At 41.9% G+C, this 18,601-nt stretch overlaps 1 protein-coding gene across 1 annotated transcript; it reads left to right on the top strand.

The window, feature by feature from the left end:
* The first annotated feature begins 1,834 nt into the window (after nt 1–1,834).
* DDX18 (DEAD-box helicase 18) lies at nt 1,835–17,830 on the top strand. Its single transcript, XM_074335413.1, has 14 exons — nt 1,835–2,007; nt 3,791–4,168; nt 6,327–6,467; nt 7,880–8,015; nt 8,384–8,484; nt 8,606–8,805; nt 8,904–9,018; nt 10,180–10,319; nt 11,205–11,366; nt 11,691–11,843; nt 12,526–12,639; nt 14,288–14,344; nt 14,697–14,874; nt 15,953–17,830. Exons 1-14 carry the CDS (start codon nt 1,923–1,925, stop codon nt 16,093–16,095), a joined length of 2,103 nt encoding a protein of 700 aa, XP_074191514.1. The 5' UTR covers nt 1,835–1,922; the 3' UTR covers nt 16,096–17,830.
* Nucleotides 17,831–18,601: the final 771 nt, after the last annotated feature.

Genomic DNA, 18,601 nt, shown 5'->3' with positions numbered 1-18,601 from the left:
GACCTCCTACAAGAAATGGTTAGTTCACATCTCAAAGGCTAGTTCCTGCCTGAGTCCTTCTGTCGTGCGGGAGACCCTGCTCGCCGCGCCATTTTTCAGGCGGGGCGGCCTGCGGGATCTCTGCTCCTGCTCCCCACACAAGAACGCAGGATATGGTGAGGCCAAAAAGGAACACCCACGGAGCCATAAGTAGGGGAATCATACCACTATGGTCTCACTGGAGGCTGGGCCCACTGGACGTGCGACCTGCCGTCCGCCTTTCCACCAACCGACCGACGACTCTCCTCCACTCTCTCAACTCTGTTCCTCTCCTCTCTTCCGCTCTTCTCGGCTCTCCTCTTCCACTCTCCTTGGCTCTGCTCGGCTCCTCAGCAGTCCTCGGCTCTCCTCCGTAGCCGCAGCAGTTATACCAAAGGCCAATCGGCTAACCGGCCACAGCCTACGGCCAATCAGCCACAGCTGAGCCAGCACCTTTCCACGTGAGGCTGAGAGCCTGTAAACTACTTTCTGGGGCTCTGTCCCCACATCTTCCCTATCTCTAAGAAAGGGCTAGTGCCCGGAGGGAAAAATCTCTCCCCAGCCAGGAAAGGTATTTTTAGATGTCAAAATATAATATACAAAATATTAAAAATATAAACAATACAATGTATATACAGTACACACCTATATTTAACCTGAGATGTATGTGTGTATGTATGTGCATCTATGTATATGTGTATGTGTGTGAGCACGCACCAGTTTAAATTTGTGGCTCATCTTTTAGCCTGCCTACTCATCAAGAATCTAGGCACATCATGATTTGTTTACTCGTCTTGGTTTCCCAGCCCAGTTCAACATGATTTCTCAGTCAATTCATTCACATTCTGTTTAAACTCCCTCCCAAGTTTCTCCGTCTCCCTTCTTTTCTATGATCATTCCCATTAGTTCTTGCTCTGCCACTCCAAGTAAAAAATTAATCCAGGTTTCGTTGACCCTTCCCGTTATGGTTCAGCCCAAATTGGGGCAATACTTTAAATTAAAAAATATAAATTTCTATATGAACTATCCCAATTTTTTTAACATTGGTAACTTTTTTAAAATTAAACTCTATGCACCCCCTTTCACACACACCCCCACACACACAAAAGTAAATAAACGAGGTCTACTAGCTAGCCAAAACCTAATTTCTGTCCTGTACTCCTAGAGGGTCCATAGTGAGCTTGAGGATTTATAAACCTGATTTTCAAATTGTAGCCGACCCATTAATACTGCAATGAAACCAATTTAAAGGTATAGTAATGTGATTTTTAATTAGAATGGAATAACATATGATGGAATGAATAGAATGGAAGGAAAAATATCAGAGTGAAACACAACAGTAAGGCTTTGAGAAATGTTGTATTTGTGTCTCTGTCTACCAAGTGACATGGAAAGTATATTTCTCATTAAGGAGAGTGGACAAACAAGTTTGGAAACACACACACACACACACACACACACACACACACGAAACTTAGGTTTTATTCAATTGTTCAAGCTGTCCAGGACCCAAAGAGGTCAAGAACACAAAACTGGAGCCTCTCTACCGCCCTCCGCGGGGTTTCGTTTCTTCAGTTTCCTCTGGGGGTAGGTCAAACTCTACGAGGACTCCCAATCGCCCGGACGCGCTGCCAACTAGGGCACAGTGTGAACCGGCGCAGGCCCGGGCCTCCACGGCCACAGGGGGCGCTGCAGAGAACTCGGTAGCCAAGGGAGCACGGAGCAGGCGCCTGGAAGCTTTTCCACCCGCGACGCATTTTCTCTCCGCAGGCCTCGCGCGTTTCCTGTGACGTATTTCCGGCCGGCGGAGCTGCTGCTGTACGGCACGACCGGAAGTAACGCCCCCCGGGAGAGTTGAGCGTGTGTGTGCTGTGGCGCTGCGCGGAAGGCGCTTCGCAGACAACATGTCTCATCTGCCGATGAAACTACTGCGCAAGAAGATCGAGAAGCGAAACCTCAAACTGCGACAGCGAAACCTAAAGCTACAGGGTGAGATGCGCTAAGCTTCGCGGCGGCCTCGGTGGCTGAGGGCCCCACGCGTGGGCCGTGCCGCGCTATGGCGACTGTGGGGCGGAGCGGCGCCGGTGTGGCGGGGCAGCTTTCCTTAGAGCACGTGTGTGTGTTGAGAGTGAAAAGGCAGCCTGGGGCAGACTCGAGTGGGCTCCCGAGAAGATGTAGACGCGCCCCGTGGCCTCACCTCTGCCCGTCACCTCGCTGATCATCATGTGTCTTTACGGAGGGAATGAGGGCAGGAGACCCCTTGCGCTCCCTTCCCGGCACCCAGGAGTTCTTCCGGCTAAAGCAGCCCTTTCTACCTACACCCGCCTCATTTGACTCCCTCACCACCTTCAGTTCCCACCTCATCCCCACCCCTCACCCATTTGCAGTCAGACACGTGGAACCTCAGCTCTATGCACCTTGCATTTACATCCTCTATTGAATGTATTTCTCCAACGGAAGCTCATTGTCACTCGTCACAAAGCTTTGCCGATACCGTTGCCTTCTCCCCACCTTCTGTCTCTCCCCCTCTCCCCTTCTCCCCCTCCTCCTTTAGCACTTTCACATTTACAGCTAAGAGTGTCTTAAAAGCACACGTGGAATGCAACGCCTCTCTCCTGCTGTATCTTCCCATCACTTCCAGCATTAGGTTATAAATTCCTTAAGAGCTTTCACATATTTACACCTTTCACAGAGACTTAATTAAAAACGATTTTACCTGAATGTGACCATGCTTACCTACCTTGTTTGCAGCCCTAGGTTCCTGATGGTGAGCCAGAAATCTGGACCTTTGTGGGTCCTGTATAATAAGATGTAAACCCCCGAAGGCAATGTTGGAGGCCTGGTGCTTTACCACCAGTTGGTTTTCAATAGAGATAAGTTGATTGAAAGAAATCCAGGAAGAGAGGGAAGGTTCGTGGGTTTTAGGAATAAAGTTTTTGAAGTTCCCTTATATTTCCAATTCTTATAGACTAATACAGCATTACAAAATATTTTTTGTAGTTAAAGGTAACGATTAAAGTAAAAGATGGTGTTATCTTTTTCTATATATAAATATGGAAACTTTTCTAAAGACATTCTCATGTATTTATATATAGTAAGTATTGGGACAAAAAAAGTGGTTTCATCAACAATTTGCAGTTCACTACCATCTAGCAAAGTTGAGGGTGAATGTTTTGAAGTTGTATTTATATGAGAAGCAGTAGTTGTGTAAATAAGGTGTAAATTGTTTTTGATATATCAGTCATATATTTATCAAATACCTATATTACAATGTATATTTTGTAACTACCATTGTCTGGCCCCAGCTGTTTAAATATTTCATCTCATGAAGTTTTCCTGTCCCAGACTCTCTTAACTTCCTAAGGACAGAGATGTGTGTTTTTTGAAAGTTAATAAATCAATGGAGCTTTCCCTTTTCCAGTATTTTTTTGAAAAGGGAATTACTTGTCCTGTAGCGGAACACCATAAAATTACAAGTAGTTTTAATAGTGTGCAGCAGGCCCTCGAATAATGTCGTTTTGTTCAGTGTCATTTTGTTGTGACGCTAATGAGATGCCATAGGAACTTAACTCTTGTTTATGTCAATTAGCCTATGTGTCCTTTCTTGCAGTTCCAAGAACCTATCAATTAAGTTTGAACGGAACTGTATATGAAAGGGAATTAAAGGCTAAATCATTTCACTTCTGTACGCCATGGCATTTCTCCTTTGGGATTCCAGTGTTTCTAAGTAAACCTCCTCTTCTTTGTTACAATATTTTCTGTTTTTGAACAGGGGCCTCGGATGTGAGCCTATCAGAAACTCAAAATGGAGAGGTGTCTGAAGAAACAGTGAGAGGTGGAAAGGTTAAAAAATCCCTAAAACAGTCTGTGAATGTGGTCTCATCAGAAGCCCAAAATGGAGATATATCTAAAGAAACAGTAGGAGGTGGGAAAGTTAAAAAATCCCTAAAACAGTCTATGAATGTGGGCTTGTCAGAAGCCCAAAATGGGACTATATCTAAAGAAATAGTGGAAAATGTAAAAGTTAAAAAATCCAAGAAATTAACCATAATAACCAATGGGGAAGCAGCAACACAGTCTCCTAATCCAGAATCGAAGAAGAAAAAGAAGAAGAAGAAAAAGAGAAAAATGGTGGACGATGCTGGGCCTGGTAAGCACTTCATTGTATTTGAATTTAAGCCATTCACACTGTTTTTCAGTTGTCATTCTATCGTCCCTGTATTACTATCGTGTCCACAGGCCATGCGAGAACCCTATACCCACAGTATACTAGAAAGTAGCCTGGTAGCTAAAGGAAACAGGGAGGCGTGGGGGGATTTTAACTTTTCTCAAAACATTGAGCAATGTGTCATGCTTTTACATTCTTTAACAACCTTGAATAAAATCTCTCACTTAAATAAGAATCTCCTTAGAAGTTTAGAAATTTGCTCTTCGCTGGGCTTTTTGTGATGAACACAACATACTATGGCATAGTATTAGGTTTACCTATTTGCAAACAGAATTGTGGAATTACACTAAAGAAATCTGGGCTGGTCGTAGACTACCTTCTCAGACTTTTATGTACCCAGAGACTGTACATTAATGATTCTTTTTACTTCCCTCTATTTTGCCCCATTCCTTTTTCCTACCATAAATTCCTCCCTTTGAAAAGAGACTTAGTGATAATTTGGATATGTAAAGTGTATGAAATAGTAGTTAGGAAACGCCGGAATAAATGGGCATTATCCCATTTATCAGGTAAGTAAAATGGCCAGGATAGTATTAAAGGGGAAGTGAAGGGCTGTTTTCTTTTGGAAGATGATTGGATCTGAATAAGCTTAGGTAAAAGAATAGGCATTTTAATTGAGATAAGAGCACAGAGATTTCAAGGGAAGATAGAACAGGTGTCAGCAAACTATTCAGCCTTCCACCTATTTTGTAAATAAAGCTTTATTGGAACAATGTGATACCCATTTGTTTACTTGGTCTTTATAGTAACAGAGACTGTAGGTATCAGTAAATATTTCAATGAAACTTGAAATATTTACTGTCTGGCCCTTTAGATAAAAAGTTTTGCTAACACCTGGGTTAGAATATCCTATTCATCTGTCTTACCTAAAATAAAGGTTTCATTTAGAAAGGAGCTTTGAACTTTTCCAAACATGCATGGCTGTCTTCATGCTGCCTACAGACTAATACATTTGTAGGTTACAAGAAATAGCTTAAACAAAAATGAAACAAAATAGAGAAAAGCATGAAAATAAGACATTACAGTTTTTATTTAAAGTGATTGTAATCCTATTCAGAAATTATTAGTGGCTTTAGGATTCTTGTTCTGAGTATGACTCAGGTGATATTTTTCTACCCTCAAGCATTGAATCACAGGGCTGGGAGTTTGAACCCCATTGGTAAACTTTAAGAACCATTTTAAGGGAAACAGAAGTGATAAGCCATGAAGACTAGCTGATGATATTCATGGCCATTGAACTTGGGGATCCTGCAGAGTCGACCATATCCCAGAAAGGTGGTAGTAAGGTCCAAGGAAGCGACCTGTCCTGGGCTACAAAGAGTCCTGAGTTCTGGGCTAGTTTAGTTCTTGCCTGATACACTAGCTACCATAAATTGATAAGAGTCCAGCATGGTAGTTAACCCATTTGACACACTGGAACATTTAAGAACATCGGAGGTAAGACTGGAAAGGTAGTTTAGGACCCCATTACGAACGTTGTGAATGTAGAAGTAAAAAGCCAGAAGGCCTTATTGTTACTCCCTTCACCACTGAAGTTCAAGAAACAGGCCAGTTTGTATTATCCAGCTATGTGGATTATTGCCCTTGCTTTGTAGTCTAGCTCTAGTAACGTGAAGAGCCTTTGGTATTTCTGTTCATCTTTAAAACAAATTAGCTTTTATAGAAAATGTATGTTTAATGGCATGAGTGGAAAATGAGTGCTTGTTTCTGAGTTTTTAAAAACAACAACAACATACTACTTACATGCCCTTTTTTTTCTCAGTGAAATATATAGAACTTGGTGAAATTAGAATACTTAAATTGTTTAGTTCAACTTTTAAAAAAATGTCTTGGTCACTTAAGATAATATAATACATTAAGAATCCTAAAAAGTAAACTTTTGTTGGTAAATCTGCACCTCTCCCTGCGTTTTTAAATATAACTAAATCTTTAATCATGAAAGAGACATTCTTAAGTTAAAACTGATAATGTGTTAAGCTTTTGAAAATAGCATTTTGGCATCTCACAGCTTTTATTTTGTAATCTCATTTGGTTTTTTTATTTTAAGAAAAAAAAATTGGGTTTTGTTCTTTAAAACCAGATACCAAAAAAGCAAAAACTGAAGACAAAGAGGAGCCTGAAGAAGGTTCCCAGGCTTCTGGAGAAACAGAACACAGGGTGGAGAAGTCAGAGGACGAGGAAGAGGAGAGCGAAGTGCCCAGCCTGCCCTTGGGAGTGACAGGTAACCTCCAGAGCATTTTCCAGATAGATGTTTAAAATGTCATACCTCTCTAGATTATAAAATACGAAGGTTCAAATGTGACTTTTACCTGGAAAAAGTAAGTAGTCACAAGAAATGTTTTTATATCTTGAGTGCTGCTTTTTATCTCCCACGTTGTTGTTTCTTTCTGTTTTTTCCTTTTCTTTAGTCCTGGCACTAAATGTTTTGATAATACACACAAAGAGCTTCTGGGATCATTTGTTCTTTTGGTTTATCATTTTCTAAAGCTCATTCCATGTTGTAGTAGGAAAACCATTGGTCCATAAGTCTGGAGAAAGTTTAACACTGCTCAGTTACTAAGGAGGGAGGGAAGAATTAACATTATTGAAGGACTTGTGTCAGGTTACCCTCCTTTCGCCCTTGTTTCTTTATCTGTAAAGTTAAGAGTTTAGACTAGAATCAGTTGCTCCTAACCAGAAATGTCTAGGAGTTACTTGAGTGGTTTTGTTTGTTAAAATATTGAAGCCCAACCCCAGACTTGCTTAATCAGAATTGCAAATGCTATCACTGGTTCTCAAGCAGGGCAATTTTTGCCTCCCAGGTGGGGTGCCCAGCTCATCCTAGTTTGCCTAGAACTTGACCAGTTTTAGCACTGAAAGTTCAGCATCCCATAAACCTCCTCTGTCCCAGGCAAATCTGAGGGTTGGCCACCAACATTTTTGGTTGTCAGAACTGGGGGCAGGCATCTAGTTGGTAGAGGTCAGGGATGCTGCAGAATGTACTATAGTGTATAGGACAGCCTCTCAAAACAATTGTCCAGCCCAAAGTGTCAGTAGTGCCGAGGTGACAATATCTGGGGTGTAGCCAGGACATGTTGGGGTGGGGAGCTCCTGGGGGGTTTTGATGCCTTCCCCTGCTGGAGAACTGCTACACACTTGATTTGTGGGTTCAGTCTAACAGTCTGGCTGGTTGTATCTGATTCTCGGTTGTCTTTTTGGAGTGAGATTATTGCTCTCTTGATTGGCTTCACACTCGATTTTTACTATAGTGAATGTTTCCACTTTTTATTTCCGATTTCCTAAACATTTCATTTCTCTCTGAACTCCTCCTGTCCCCTTCCTCAGCCTTGGCATTTTCATTTCATACAAGTCCCTTGATTGTACCTCCTCTGCACCCTTTGTTATTTTGTTACAGTTCAGGCTCTGGACTTGAAATTACACAGGCATCAGCAGTGGAGAAACTTTAAAAGTATATGGTCTTTTTCGTAATGTTACATAGGAATGGTTGGGATTTAGTCTTAGTGAAAGAAGCTTTTCTAAGTACGACTCCAACCCCAGTAATGCTTTCAATCAGTAAAACTAATTTAGGCAGCTGTAGCTGTACTAACTATTATAAAAGATAAATTTACTAATGATAAACGGTCTTCCATTTAGGAGCTTTTGAGGATACTTCATTTGCTTCTCTATCGAATCTTGTCAACGAGAACACTTTGAAGGCTATAAAAGAAATGGGCTTTACACACATGACTGAAATTCAACACAAAAGTATCAGACCACTTCTGGAAGGCAGGTATGAGTAGCATTGATATTTGGCCATTAGGGTCTCTATTTTTAGTGCTAGTAGTTTGGAAAGAAAATGCCAGTATGTTCTATTGATTTTGCATTATGTGTTGGGTTACATATCTAACCTGCATTAAAAGCTTTAAGTGATTTACTGATGTTTGAAGAAAAGTGTTCACTTCTGTTTCATAGCATGATTCTTATTTCTGAGTTAGGTGTTTAACCCAGGTGATTTTAGTGGTAGAGGAGGTAGGAACTTTTCCTTGATCTTGTTCTAGCCTTGGTGCTGGAAACGTATGTGATTGTATGTGGTGGGTATTCAGAAAGTACATGTTGAATGAGTAGACTAAATGTCTCCTTTCCCTTTTTAATATTTAGGGATCTTCTAGCAGCTGCAAAAACAGGCAGTGGCAAAACCCTGGCATTTCTCATCCCTGCAATTGAACTCATTGTTAAGTTAAAGTTCATGCCTAGGAATGGTAAGCCTTTGATCTGATTGTTTCTGCCAGTGTCTGTTTCTTATAGTATATTACTGCTATTGTAGACTCACGGTGATAACTACAGTTTGACTTTTACTATATATTATTTTTTCCTTTTTAGGCACAGGAGTTCTTATTCTGTCACCTACTAGGGAACTGGCCATGCAGACTTTCGGTGTTCTTAAAGAGCTGATGACACACCATGTTCACACATACGGGTTAATAATGGGTGGCAGTAACAGATCTGCTGAAGCACAGAAACTTGCTAATGGGATCAACATCATTGTGGCTACACCAGGCCGTCTCCTGGACCATATGCAGGTAAGAGAACAGTAGTACGTGCAGTACTACCTGTCTCATTATCTTGTGTGAAACAGACTTGACACCTAATAGTGTCTCTTTGTCCTTTGTCTTATTAGAATACTCCAGGGTTTATGTATAAAAACCTACAGTGTCTGGTTATTGATGAGGCTGATCGTATCTTGGATGTTGGGTTTGAAGAGGAATTAAAGCAAATTATTAAACTTCTGCCAAGTAAGTGGGTAGCGTCTGTATGTGGTTTGCAAATTAGTTGTTGGAAGCAGATGAGGGTTGTTCCTATGTAGGAACTATTAATACTGAATAGAAGTGGCGAGAGAAGACATCTTTGTCTTGTTCCTGATACTAGGGAGGAAAGCATTCACTCTTTCACCATTAAGTACGATGTTAGCTGTAGATTTTTTTGTAGATGCCCCTTATCAGATTGGGGATAATCTCTTCTGTTCCTGATTTGCTGAGATTTTTTAAAATCAGATGTTATGTTTTGTCAAATGCTTTTCCTATAGCTGTTGAAGTGAGCAGATGTTGTTTTTTAGTTTGTTAATATGGCAAATTGTATTGGTTAATTTTCAGATATTAAACCAACCAACCCTGCATTCATAGAATAAACCCCACTTGGCCGTGATGCATTATCCTTTTTATATATCACTGGATTCACTTTGGTAAAATTTTGTTTAGAAATGTTGCATCTATGTTCATGAGTCATTGGGTTTTGGTATCAGGGTAATGGCTGGCTTCAAAGAGTAAGCTGGGAAGTAAATTCTCTTGAGTGTCCTGGAGAGTTAGTGAAAAATTGATAAATGTTTAATAGAATTCACCATTAAAGGCCATTAGAGGTGGACTGTCTTTCTGTTTTTTTGTTTTATCTTTTTTTTTTTTTAAATTGGAGACTATTAGGGAACAATGTGTTTCTCCAAGTGGTTGTCCTTCAATCTAGTTGTGGAGGGCACAGCTCAGCTCCAAGTCCAGTCGCCGTTTTCAATCCTTAGTTGCAGGGGGCGCAGCCCACCATCCCATGCGGGAATTGAACCAGCAACCTTGTTGAGAGCTGGTGCTCTAACCAACTGAGCCATCCGGCCACCCCTGGAGTTTTCTTTACATAAAGATTTTAATTATAATTTCTTTAATAGATAAAAGGCTGTTGAGGTTTTCTATTTCTGCAGGGAGCTTTAGCAGTTTGTCTTTCAAGGAAATTGTCCATTTCATCTAAGTTGTCAAATTTATGGACATAAAGCTGTTCATGATATTCCCTTAATATCTATAGTGATAACATGTTTCCCATTCTTGTTATTTGTACTTAGGAGCATTTGTATTTGTGAAGCGATTTCTAAAGATTCTCTGAAAGACTGGGATTATTTTTTATATGTATTGTTTCAGTACGCAGACAGACCATGCTCTTTTCTGCCACACAAACTCGAAAAGTTGAAGACCTGGCAAGGATTTCCCTGAAAAAGGAGCCATTATATGTTGGCGTTGATGATGATAAAGCTAATGCAACAGTGGATGGTCTGGAGCAGGTACCTTTTGCCAACATGTTACATTTTAAGGATCTTCTTTGGTTTTTTCCTTGTAATCGTTTGGAGGATCCTCTAGAAAGCAGATGGGTTATTGAACTTTTAATTTAAATATAGTGAAGTTGGATCTCTGGCTCTCCTGGTATAAAGTATGTTGAACTCTGAATAATTTACTCAGCTCTCCTTACTGTCTGTTAATATCTCCTGACATGTGGGAGACGTTATTAGCCACTATCAGTTAGAGAGGCAGGAAAAAAAAAATATTTGTTTAATAATCTCTTGCTCTAAAATGGGAGGTGAGTTAGAAAGTGGAGAGACAGGTTTCAGGTATGTAGCTGTAGAAAACTGGCAATGAAGTGACAAAGATCCGACCTAGATTGATTAAAGAGAACTTTAAGATCGTGTCTGTTGGTGAATATAATACTTCTGTAATGATTTAGCTTAAAAGCCTTTCATGGGTTGTTTAGTTTTTAAAAATATGTTCTCCCAGCTTTGTTACCATGTTTAGGACTGTGCACTTAAGCTGTGGTTATTTGAGATCTTGCTTTCAAAGACCTTTTAAAAAATCAAACATTGGTATGTCTTGAGAGTTCCAATTAGTAGAGGTGTTAACATATTATGGTTGCAAGAACTGTTGATAACCAGTAATCTCAGAAATACGAAAAGAATTTAGTGTCTGGTGATTACAGCCAGTTACAGGAGTCAAGCGAGCTTAAATTAGTCTTATTTTAGGAACGCTTTGTTACGATGAAGGCAGTAGTTTTACTATGGGTAAGGCATGACTGTATGCGTGATGTTTATCTGTGCTCTGCATCAGATTATATTGGCTCATGCAACTGAAAATGTCTGTTTGGTTATTTTGTGTCTGTTCAATTGAACTACTTCTAGGGATATGTTGTGTGTCCTTCCGAAAAGAGATTCCTCCTGCTCTTTACATTCCTTAAGAAAAACCGGAAGAAGAAACTAATGGTCTTCTTTTCATCCTGTAAGTCCGTGAAATACCACTATGAGTTGCTGAACTACATCGATTTGCCTGTCTTGGCCATTCATGTAAGTGACTATGAAAAGTTCATTCAAAACAAGTTATGCTCACCAAGTTGTATAGATTGTGGGGTTTGAGGTATTGCTCCCCTCTCTAAACATAGTTCTGAGTAGGTCAGTGAGCATTGGGTGATTGATCCTATCCGGAGGGGGCTTTGCTGGGGTGAGGGGTGAGGACCACAGAGGGATAAGAGATGCCACCTACTTGGGAGAACAGGACACAGGCCAGGGAGTGAACGTGAAATCAAGCAGGTTCACAACTCCCCAGTTTGGGGGTTCTATATCTAGACTACCCAGAAACAGCCTCTAATGGATGTTTTGATTTGATTCCAGGGAAGGCAGAAGCAAAACAAGCGCACGACCACATTCTTCCAGTTCTGCAATGCGGACACGGGGATATTGTTGTGCACGGACGTGGCAGCTAGAGGGCTGGATATTCCTGAAGTCGACTGGATTGTTCAGTATGACCCTCCTGATGACCCCAAGGTCAGCAGCATCCTTGGGTTTCTCAGAATGGCTCTGCGTGAAGGCGGGCACTTACTCTCCAGGTTCCCTGAGAAATACTGCTTTGCACATTCAAAGGTCTCTTCCTTAGTCAGTCATGTTTTAGTGCACAGTGACTTTGCAGTATTTCTCTGGTGCTAATGGTACTTAGGGCTTTTACAGGACCCGAAGTGGGTACGTAAGGAGATTTGAAAGGCATCAGTGGGACTTAAGTCGGGAATGTTACATGTTACATACTTGGAATGACTTGTTAAGAGCAGAAGGATATAAAATTTGTTTATAGAGATAGGACATTAGTATATGTAGTAAAATAAGTTTTATTACGTATTTTGAACAAACAATAGGTTATATAAATTGTGAGCCAGCATTTAAACAGGCTTCAAAAAGCCATTTTGAGTTTCAGACGCACTTACTGGTCATTTTATTAGATCACAAAGTGAATGTGCCTCCTGTCCAGCTTTCCTTTGGCCTCAGTCATCGCCCTGTTACCCCTGGGCGTGATGCATGCAGAAGGACTGACGACTTGCTTCGGAGAACAGCCCTGGGGACGGGGAGGGGCACCATCTCATACAGATGTGCTAACACACAAGTCCTGGAAATGCAGACGGCCCCGGCTTCTGGCGAAAGTCAGCCTGTTAACTCAGCTTTTCTCTCTCCACCAAAGGAGTACATTCATCGTGTGGGGAGAACAGCCAGAGGCCTAAATGGAAGAGGGCATGCCTTGCTCATTTTGCGCCCTGAAGAACTGGGTTTCCTTCGTTACTTGAAGCAATCCAAGGTAAAGGTCTTTGCTTAGAAAATCTTAAGTTGGGAATAGATTCCTCATGGTGGGACTCTATTGCTGATGCAGATGGCCTTAAACACTGTTTCTTCTGGATGTGTCTGAGGAGTCTTGAGTCATTGCAGAGCTATTAGAATGGTTGTTACAGCGGTGAAGCAAATTAGACTCTTGTGGGCATGTCCCAAGAAACTTGAACAGAAAAAACTCCTCACGTGGCGCAGTCCTTGAGCTCCGTGTTCCTCGCAGTGCCCGTGTCCCCGTCTCTCCTCTCCCGTTCCCCACAGCCTATTTGAACCCGCCTCCACACCTTTGAAGCTCCCTCACACCTGACCATCTCTACCTGCGGCTCCCTGTCTTCTCGCCATGTCTCCATCCTAGTATCTTTCCCTCTGACTTTCCCCAAAGCAGTGGGACTCCTCAGTTCACTCCTACCTCTTCTGCCCTTATTCGTCGATTCCTGTGGATTACCTGCAGTCTCTCCTTTGCAGTTAGCTCTTTACCATCTGAAGTATCTCACTAAAACAAACAAAAATAATTTCAACCCTAAACCCATTCTCCTATCACCACCTCCAGCATAGCTTCTGCCTGTAACCGTACTTCAGTCTACCATTTTGAAAAGTGGTTTATATTTTCTCTATTTATTTTCTTCTGACCCTGTTCTCCAACCCACCCTAATCTAACTTTGGCCTCCTGGCATCCCACCAAATCTGAATTCATTAGAATGATAAGTGGCCTCTTTGTTGCTAATCTTGTGACTACTTCCCAGGCCTTCTCTTCCCAGACATTTGCCTCCTTGTTCGATTCCCTGGCACGGTCTTGCCGAGTGGATTTTCCTCCGCCTAGCAACTAGGTGCAACTCTTACAAATTGCCCTACAGCCTTTGCACTTTTTCTCCAGAATGCCCTTTTCCTGGTTCTCTACATTGCCTCTGGTTTCATCTAGCTGTTGTCTCTTCTGGGAAGCCATCACTGATCAGCCCCCCTTCATATTCCCACAGCAGGGGTGCTCACTGAATTGCTGTCTTATTTATCTGTCTCCCCCACAAGACTGCAAGCTCTCTGAGGGCAGGGGCTGTGACATGGGCTGCTATTTTTCACCCCAGCACCTTGCGCAGGTCCGGCACTTTTCCAGTTACCTAATAAGTGATGGCCAATAAAAATCTTTCCTGTAGGAATTTATGATCACCGTGACTTCTGGGGTCACAAGTCCCAGTCACAGGGAAGTCTTGTGTTAGGGCAGCTCTCCTGACGGAGAGAAGAGTTCTTGGTCCTTCTAACTAGGAGCGCCAGGCTGCTGCCTCAGTGTAGAGATCCTGATTGAGAGAAAAGGGCTCCACGGACTTATCCCTGTCTAGTTCCTCGCCCTGCCTTTTCGGAAGGTTCCATGGCACAATTTGTGTGCCATTCGGGAGGTAAGATAAGATTTTCCATTGGCATTGGGAGACAAGGGAGCAGAGGTCTCTGCCAAGGGAATCCCACAGGCCTGGTCACTGTCATCTCGTCAGTGCCTAACGAGCTGCAGTGACACCATTGCTGCCTGGCCCCACCATTTCCTGTCTGTTCATAGACTCTGACTTGTCTCATCCTCTAACTGTTTGAATGTTGATGGGTCCCATTTTGCTAATCTTCATGCTTTGGTTTTCTAGGTTCCATTAAGTGAATTCGAGTTTTCCTGGTCCAAAATTTCTGATATTCAGTCTCAGGTATGCTTCTTTGGGGGTCAGCCTGCACCTCATCCTAGCATTGCCTGTGTAGTGCTCCACTGGCAGTGGTTGTACTCCGAGTCTCCCTTCTCATAGATGAGAAGCTTGCACATGCAGTCGTTCTGGTTTCTTGCTGTGTTGGTTACCACACTGCTGTGCTCTGCCTTGTTTCAGACCGCACCCACAAGAACTTTGTAATTATTCTGAATTAATATTTTGCAGATATTGGAGCAAACATATTGGGACAGATATTTTTTGCGGGATGATTTTGTTCTAATATACATGAAATCTGCTTTTTTATTTTACTAAAACCAATGTTTTTTGTTTTTGTTTTTTTTGTTTTCTATTTCAGCTTGAAAAATTGATTGAAAAGAACTACTTCCTTCATAAGTCAGCCCAGGAAGCGTATAAGTCATACATCCGAGCATATGATTCCCATTCTCTGAAACAGATCTTTAATGTTAATAACTTAAATTTGCCTCAGGTTGCGCTGTCATTTGGTTTCAAGGTGCCTCCTTTTGTTGATCTGAGTATCCTTTTCCTTGTTGTAATGAATTCATGCGGGAACTAAGGGACCAGAGCTTGACAGCGGGGCATTTGGGCATCGCCCTGGGTGGTGTGTGCTCTGGCTGCAGGCTGGGGGCCCCACTGTTAGCCTGGTCAGGGTCTGCTGTCATGCTCGCGCGGAGTGGGCAGGGAGGAGTGGCTGGAGTGAGGGTTATGGAAACGGGAGTTATGACTCGGGCCTTAAAACAGACAGGAACATAACTGGCAGACTGAGAGCCAGAGGGAGCTGTGTAGCCCGGAGAGAAGCACAGGGGAAAATGGCAGGGCTCAGGGCGTGTGAGGCCTCACTGTACAAGGTCCGTGAAGGAGCAGGATGCCCTGGAGCTGAAGAAAGAAGACAAGACCTTGCAAAGCTTTTATCCTCTCAGAGCCATTAAAGGATTTCATACAGGGAAGTTGCAAGATCAGCAAAAGAAAATAAACCTGAAGTGCTAACTCAAGATATAAGGCAAAGGGAATATCTTAAATTGCTGCTTTTGCGATTTATAACGTGTGCTTTATTATCACATTTTCAACAGAAGAGACTGAAGTAGCAGAGGTGAGGCCTGTTCATTAACGCTGTGCCATTAACTGCTGAAGGGACTAGGAGACCAATTTGGGTCCTGTCCCCGTTGTAGGCATTGAGTAAGTGTCTGTGTGTTGAATCGTGTGAAAAGAACGGCTTCACTTGGTTAGGCATTCTTGAATCAGCCTGAACCGAGGTGAAAGTCATTTGTTTTGACACTAGGGGTGTTTTTTAATATGTTCCTATAAACTTGATGATTTACCTCATAACTCCTTATAAGTAATTGTCTTGAGTCTCATTGTGTGGAGAAAATTGTATGACTAGTGCTTAAAATCAGACCTGCTGATTTCAGGCGACGGTCACATGCCACTCCTGATTGCCTGGAAATGTGTTGCATGGGCTCATTCACGTGCATAGTTTTCATGGTCCAGGCAGGGTGGTGGTGGAGGGACAGTACCCACTGCCTGGCTGTCCGTGTAGATGTCAGATTGGAGGGTGACCTCTGTGTGGGTTGATCTCCTTAACATCCCCTTCAGATGTGAACAGCAATGAAGGCAAGCTTAGGAAGAGAGGCGGCGGCGGCGGGTTCGGCTACCAGAAACCCAGGAAAGTCGAGAAGTCCAAAATCTTCAAACACATCAGCAGGAAGTCATCCGACAGCAGGCAGTTCTCTCACTGAAGACACCTTCCTTTCATCTGGAAGAGCTTTGTGCCGAGATGGGTTTTTTCCCCTTGCTCTAATAAAGGAATTTTTGTAGCTCTAGGATACGGACTCACCCGACACGAGTATGAATTGACTTGGGTTGAAAGCATTGAAGAGTGATATTTCCAGCAAATCTTTTATTTTGGAATATAAAACGGGGTTCAGTTTTTCTTGATTGCCCCAGGACAAAGCAAAGGGATCATTTTAGTCTTTGTTGTGATGATAGAATACTTTAAATCTTTTTCCCCCATATGTCATTATTTTGATGTAATTCTTTTTGTATTTTTCTTCTTGGTGTCTGAAGATTTTTGTGGCATGTATGGCTGTAGCACCCTGCTGTAAAAGGCTGATACCCTGCAACACTGGACAGAAGGTGGTGGTGGTGGTGGTGCAGGAAATTGTCTCGGTTTAGTTTTTTGGTTTTGGTGGTTCTTTGGACCTTAATGGTAGTTCTTGGCCCCTCCTGAACTACCATGTTAAAAGGTGGAGAGCTTTTGGAAAGAAGCACCTTCAGCTAAAGGTGGCATCGATTTTTATATATGCAAGATTTTAAAACAATGAGCCTTTCCCAGATTTTATTGTTTGAAGAACAAGAAATAATGGATTATCGTTGTTATTTGAATAAAGTGCTCCTAGCAGTTTTGACTTTTGGGACAGAGGGAGAGTTGAGACTTTTGAGGCTCATTTATACCAATGTAGATATAATCTGCTGTTCTTGTGGTAATTTAGCAAAGACTTAAAAATAGGCACAAAGAGTGGTGGATAACACTCAAACTTTGTTTCAGGTGGCTTGGATTTTAATGAGCCCTTTCAACTCTGCAGAGTACTTAGAAGGCAAAGGATATTTTTGAGAAAAAAATGACCTCTTCTAGATCCATGAAACAAATAGATCTGCAATTTTTGAGGGCTGCGATGAAGTCTGTGCAGGTGCCTCTGGAGCCGGAGCTGTTGTATCCCTTCCTGTTCCCCTTCCAGTTGCAATCAATAAGGTTGTTTGTACTGTGTTAAAAAAAAAAAAAGATTTGCAGTGAAAATTGAAAGTGAGCAGAAGTCAAAAAGCAGCAAACCCAGGGATTTAGTCAGATGGGGCTTTTCGTCATAGGAGTTCTTGATTTCTAGTGTGTTAGGTGTATTATGTTTTATTTCTAGTGTGCTTCATAACTACAAAAGGGTTAAAAACAATTGCAAAACCTGCAATTATTTTTGCACCAACCTAATACATTTTGTAGCAGTTTAAAACCAAAGTTCATAGTCTCATTTTACTGTTAATGCCAGTTAGTATTCATAGATTTCTGTTAGATGTTAAGTACACGGAGAACATCAAATGTAGAGGAAGCAGGCTGATAGATGCCTTTCCAGAAGGAAAAGAAAAGAATGGTACTCTGCAGCTGGGCTCGACCACTGTGCCCTGGCTGGACCTGTCCTGGTTTCAGACCTTGATTGCTGGACTCTTCATGTTTAATAACTGTTTATCTAGTAACTTGTTTTTCTTTTTTGTTTCAGAAATAAACATGTTTCTAGAAATACATGAAAGGGAAGAATATTTAATCACTGAACAGAATTAAATACTGTGCATATTTTGATAATGTAACCTTCCAGTGTTTTATAGACATTGTAATTTTTTTAATCAAAAGCGAAATTTTACCCACCATTTGTGACCAGCTTGTTTCATAACATGGTATTTTCCCAGGTCATTAAATAATTACATCAGTTTTGTATTTTATTTATTAATATGCTTTGTTAACCTTGCTTTGTCTGTCTGGATTTGGGTTCTAGATACCTGCTTGTCCCAGACTGGCTCTCCTCTCAGAAGGTGGAAAGATTGTTCCTACTCTCATAATGGCCTATTTCAGGTACTTGCTGAGAGTCCTGCGTGAGGTTCTGCTGGCAGGATGGCCCAGGCTAGGGACATCCAGACAACCGGATTTGACCAACCCGGCCAGGATTCCGATGTGAGGGAGCCAGTACTAGAATCAGATACAAGGTCAAGGCAGCACCATCTGCAGGGCTTATTTTCACAAGGAGAAGGCCTCCTTAGGTCTTGTGCTAAGTGCACAGCTGCTGGGGGGCACATATGGGGCTGCTAACTTGACATGAGATTAAGTAGCTTTAGCCAGGAAGGTTTGGCAGCGTGGGCAGGGAGCCAAGCAGATCACTACATGCGACTAGAAGCCATTGGGTGCTCTGGGCTGTAAGCGATCAGTCATTGCTGTATCTAAATTTTATTTTGGTCTTAACTGGCCAGGTTAATTAATGTAAAGCTGAATTCAAGAGATCCAAGAAAGGATCTTGTTTATTCATCTGTATATAGTAGTTAAATGAATGCTCTGGAACCAGAATACCTGGATTCAAATTCCAGTTGTACCTCTTTATTTTCTGTGTCCGTTAAGTGAGTAAAACAAAGTAATAAACATACTTTATAAAGTGGTGAGAATTGACTGAGCTAACATGGAGAGTCTTAGGACAGTGCCTGGCACACAGT

The sequence above is a fragment of the Rhinolophus sinicus genome, linkage group LG01, assembly GCF_036562045.2.
Source record: "Rhinolophus sinicus isolate RSC01 linkage group LG01, ASM3656204v1, whole genome shotgun sequence".
Taxonomy (NCBI): domain Eukaryota; kingdom Metazoa; phylum Chordata; class Mammalia; order Chiroptera; family Rhinolophidae; genus Rhinolophus; species Rhinolophus sinicus.
This window is presented reverse-complemented; position numbering and strand designations above follow the sequence as displayed.

Coding starts and splice junctions, on each gene's coding strand:
- DDX18 (XM_074335413.1), top strand. CDS start 1,923: ATGTCTCATCTGCCGATGAAACTACTGCGCAAGAAGATCGAGAAGCGA. Junction 8,485..8,605: donor AAAGTTCATGCCTAGGAATG/GTAAGCCTTTGA, acceptor TTTCCTTTTTAG/GCACAGGAGTTCTTATTCTG. Junction 11,367..11,690: donor TGCCTGTCTTGGCCATTCAT/GTAAGTGACTAT, acceptor ATTTGATTCCAG/GGAAGGCAGAAGCAAAACAA.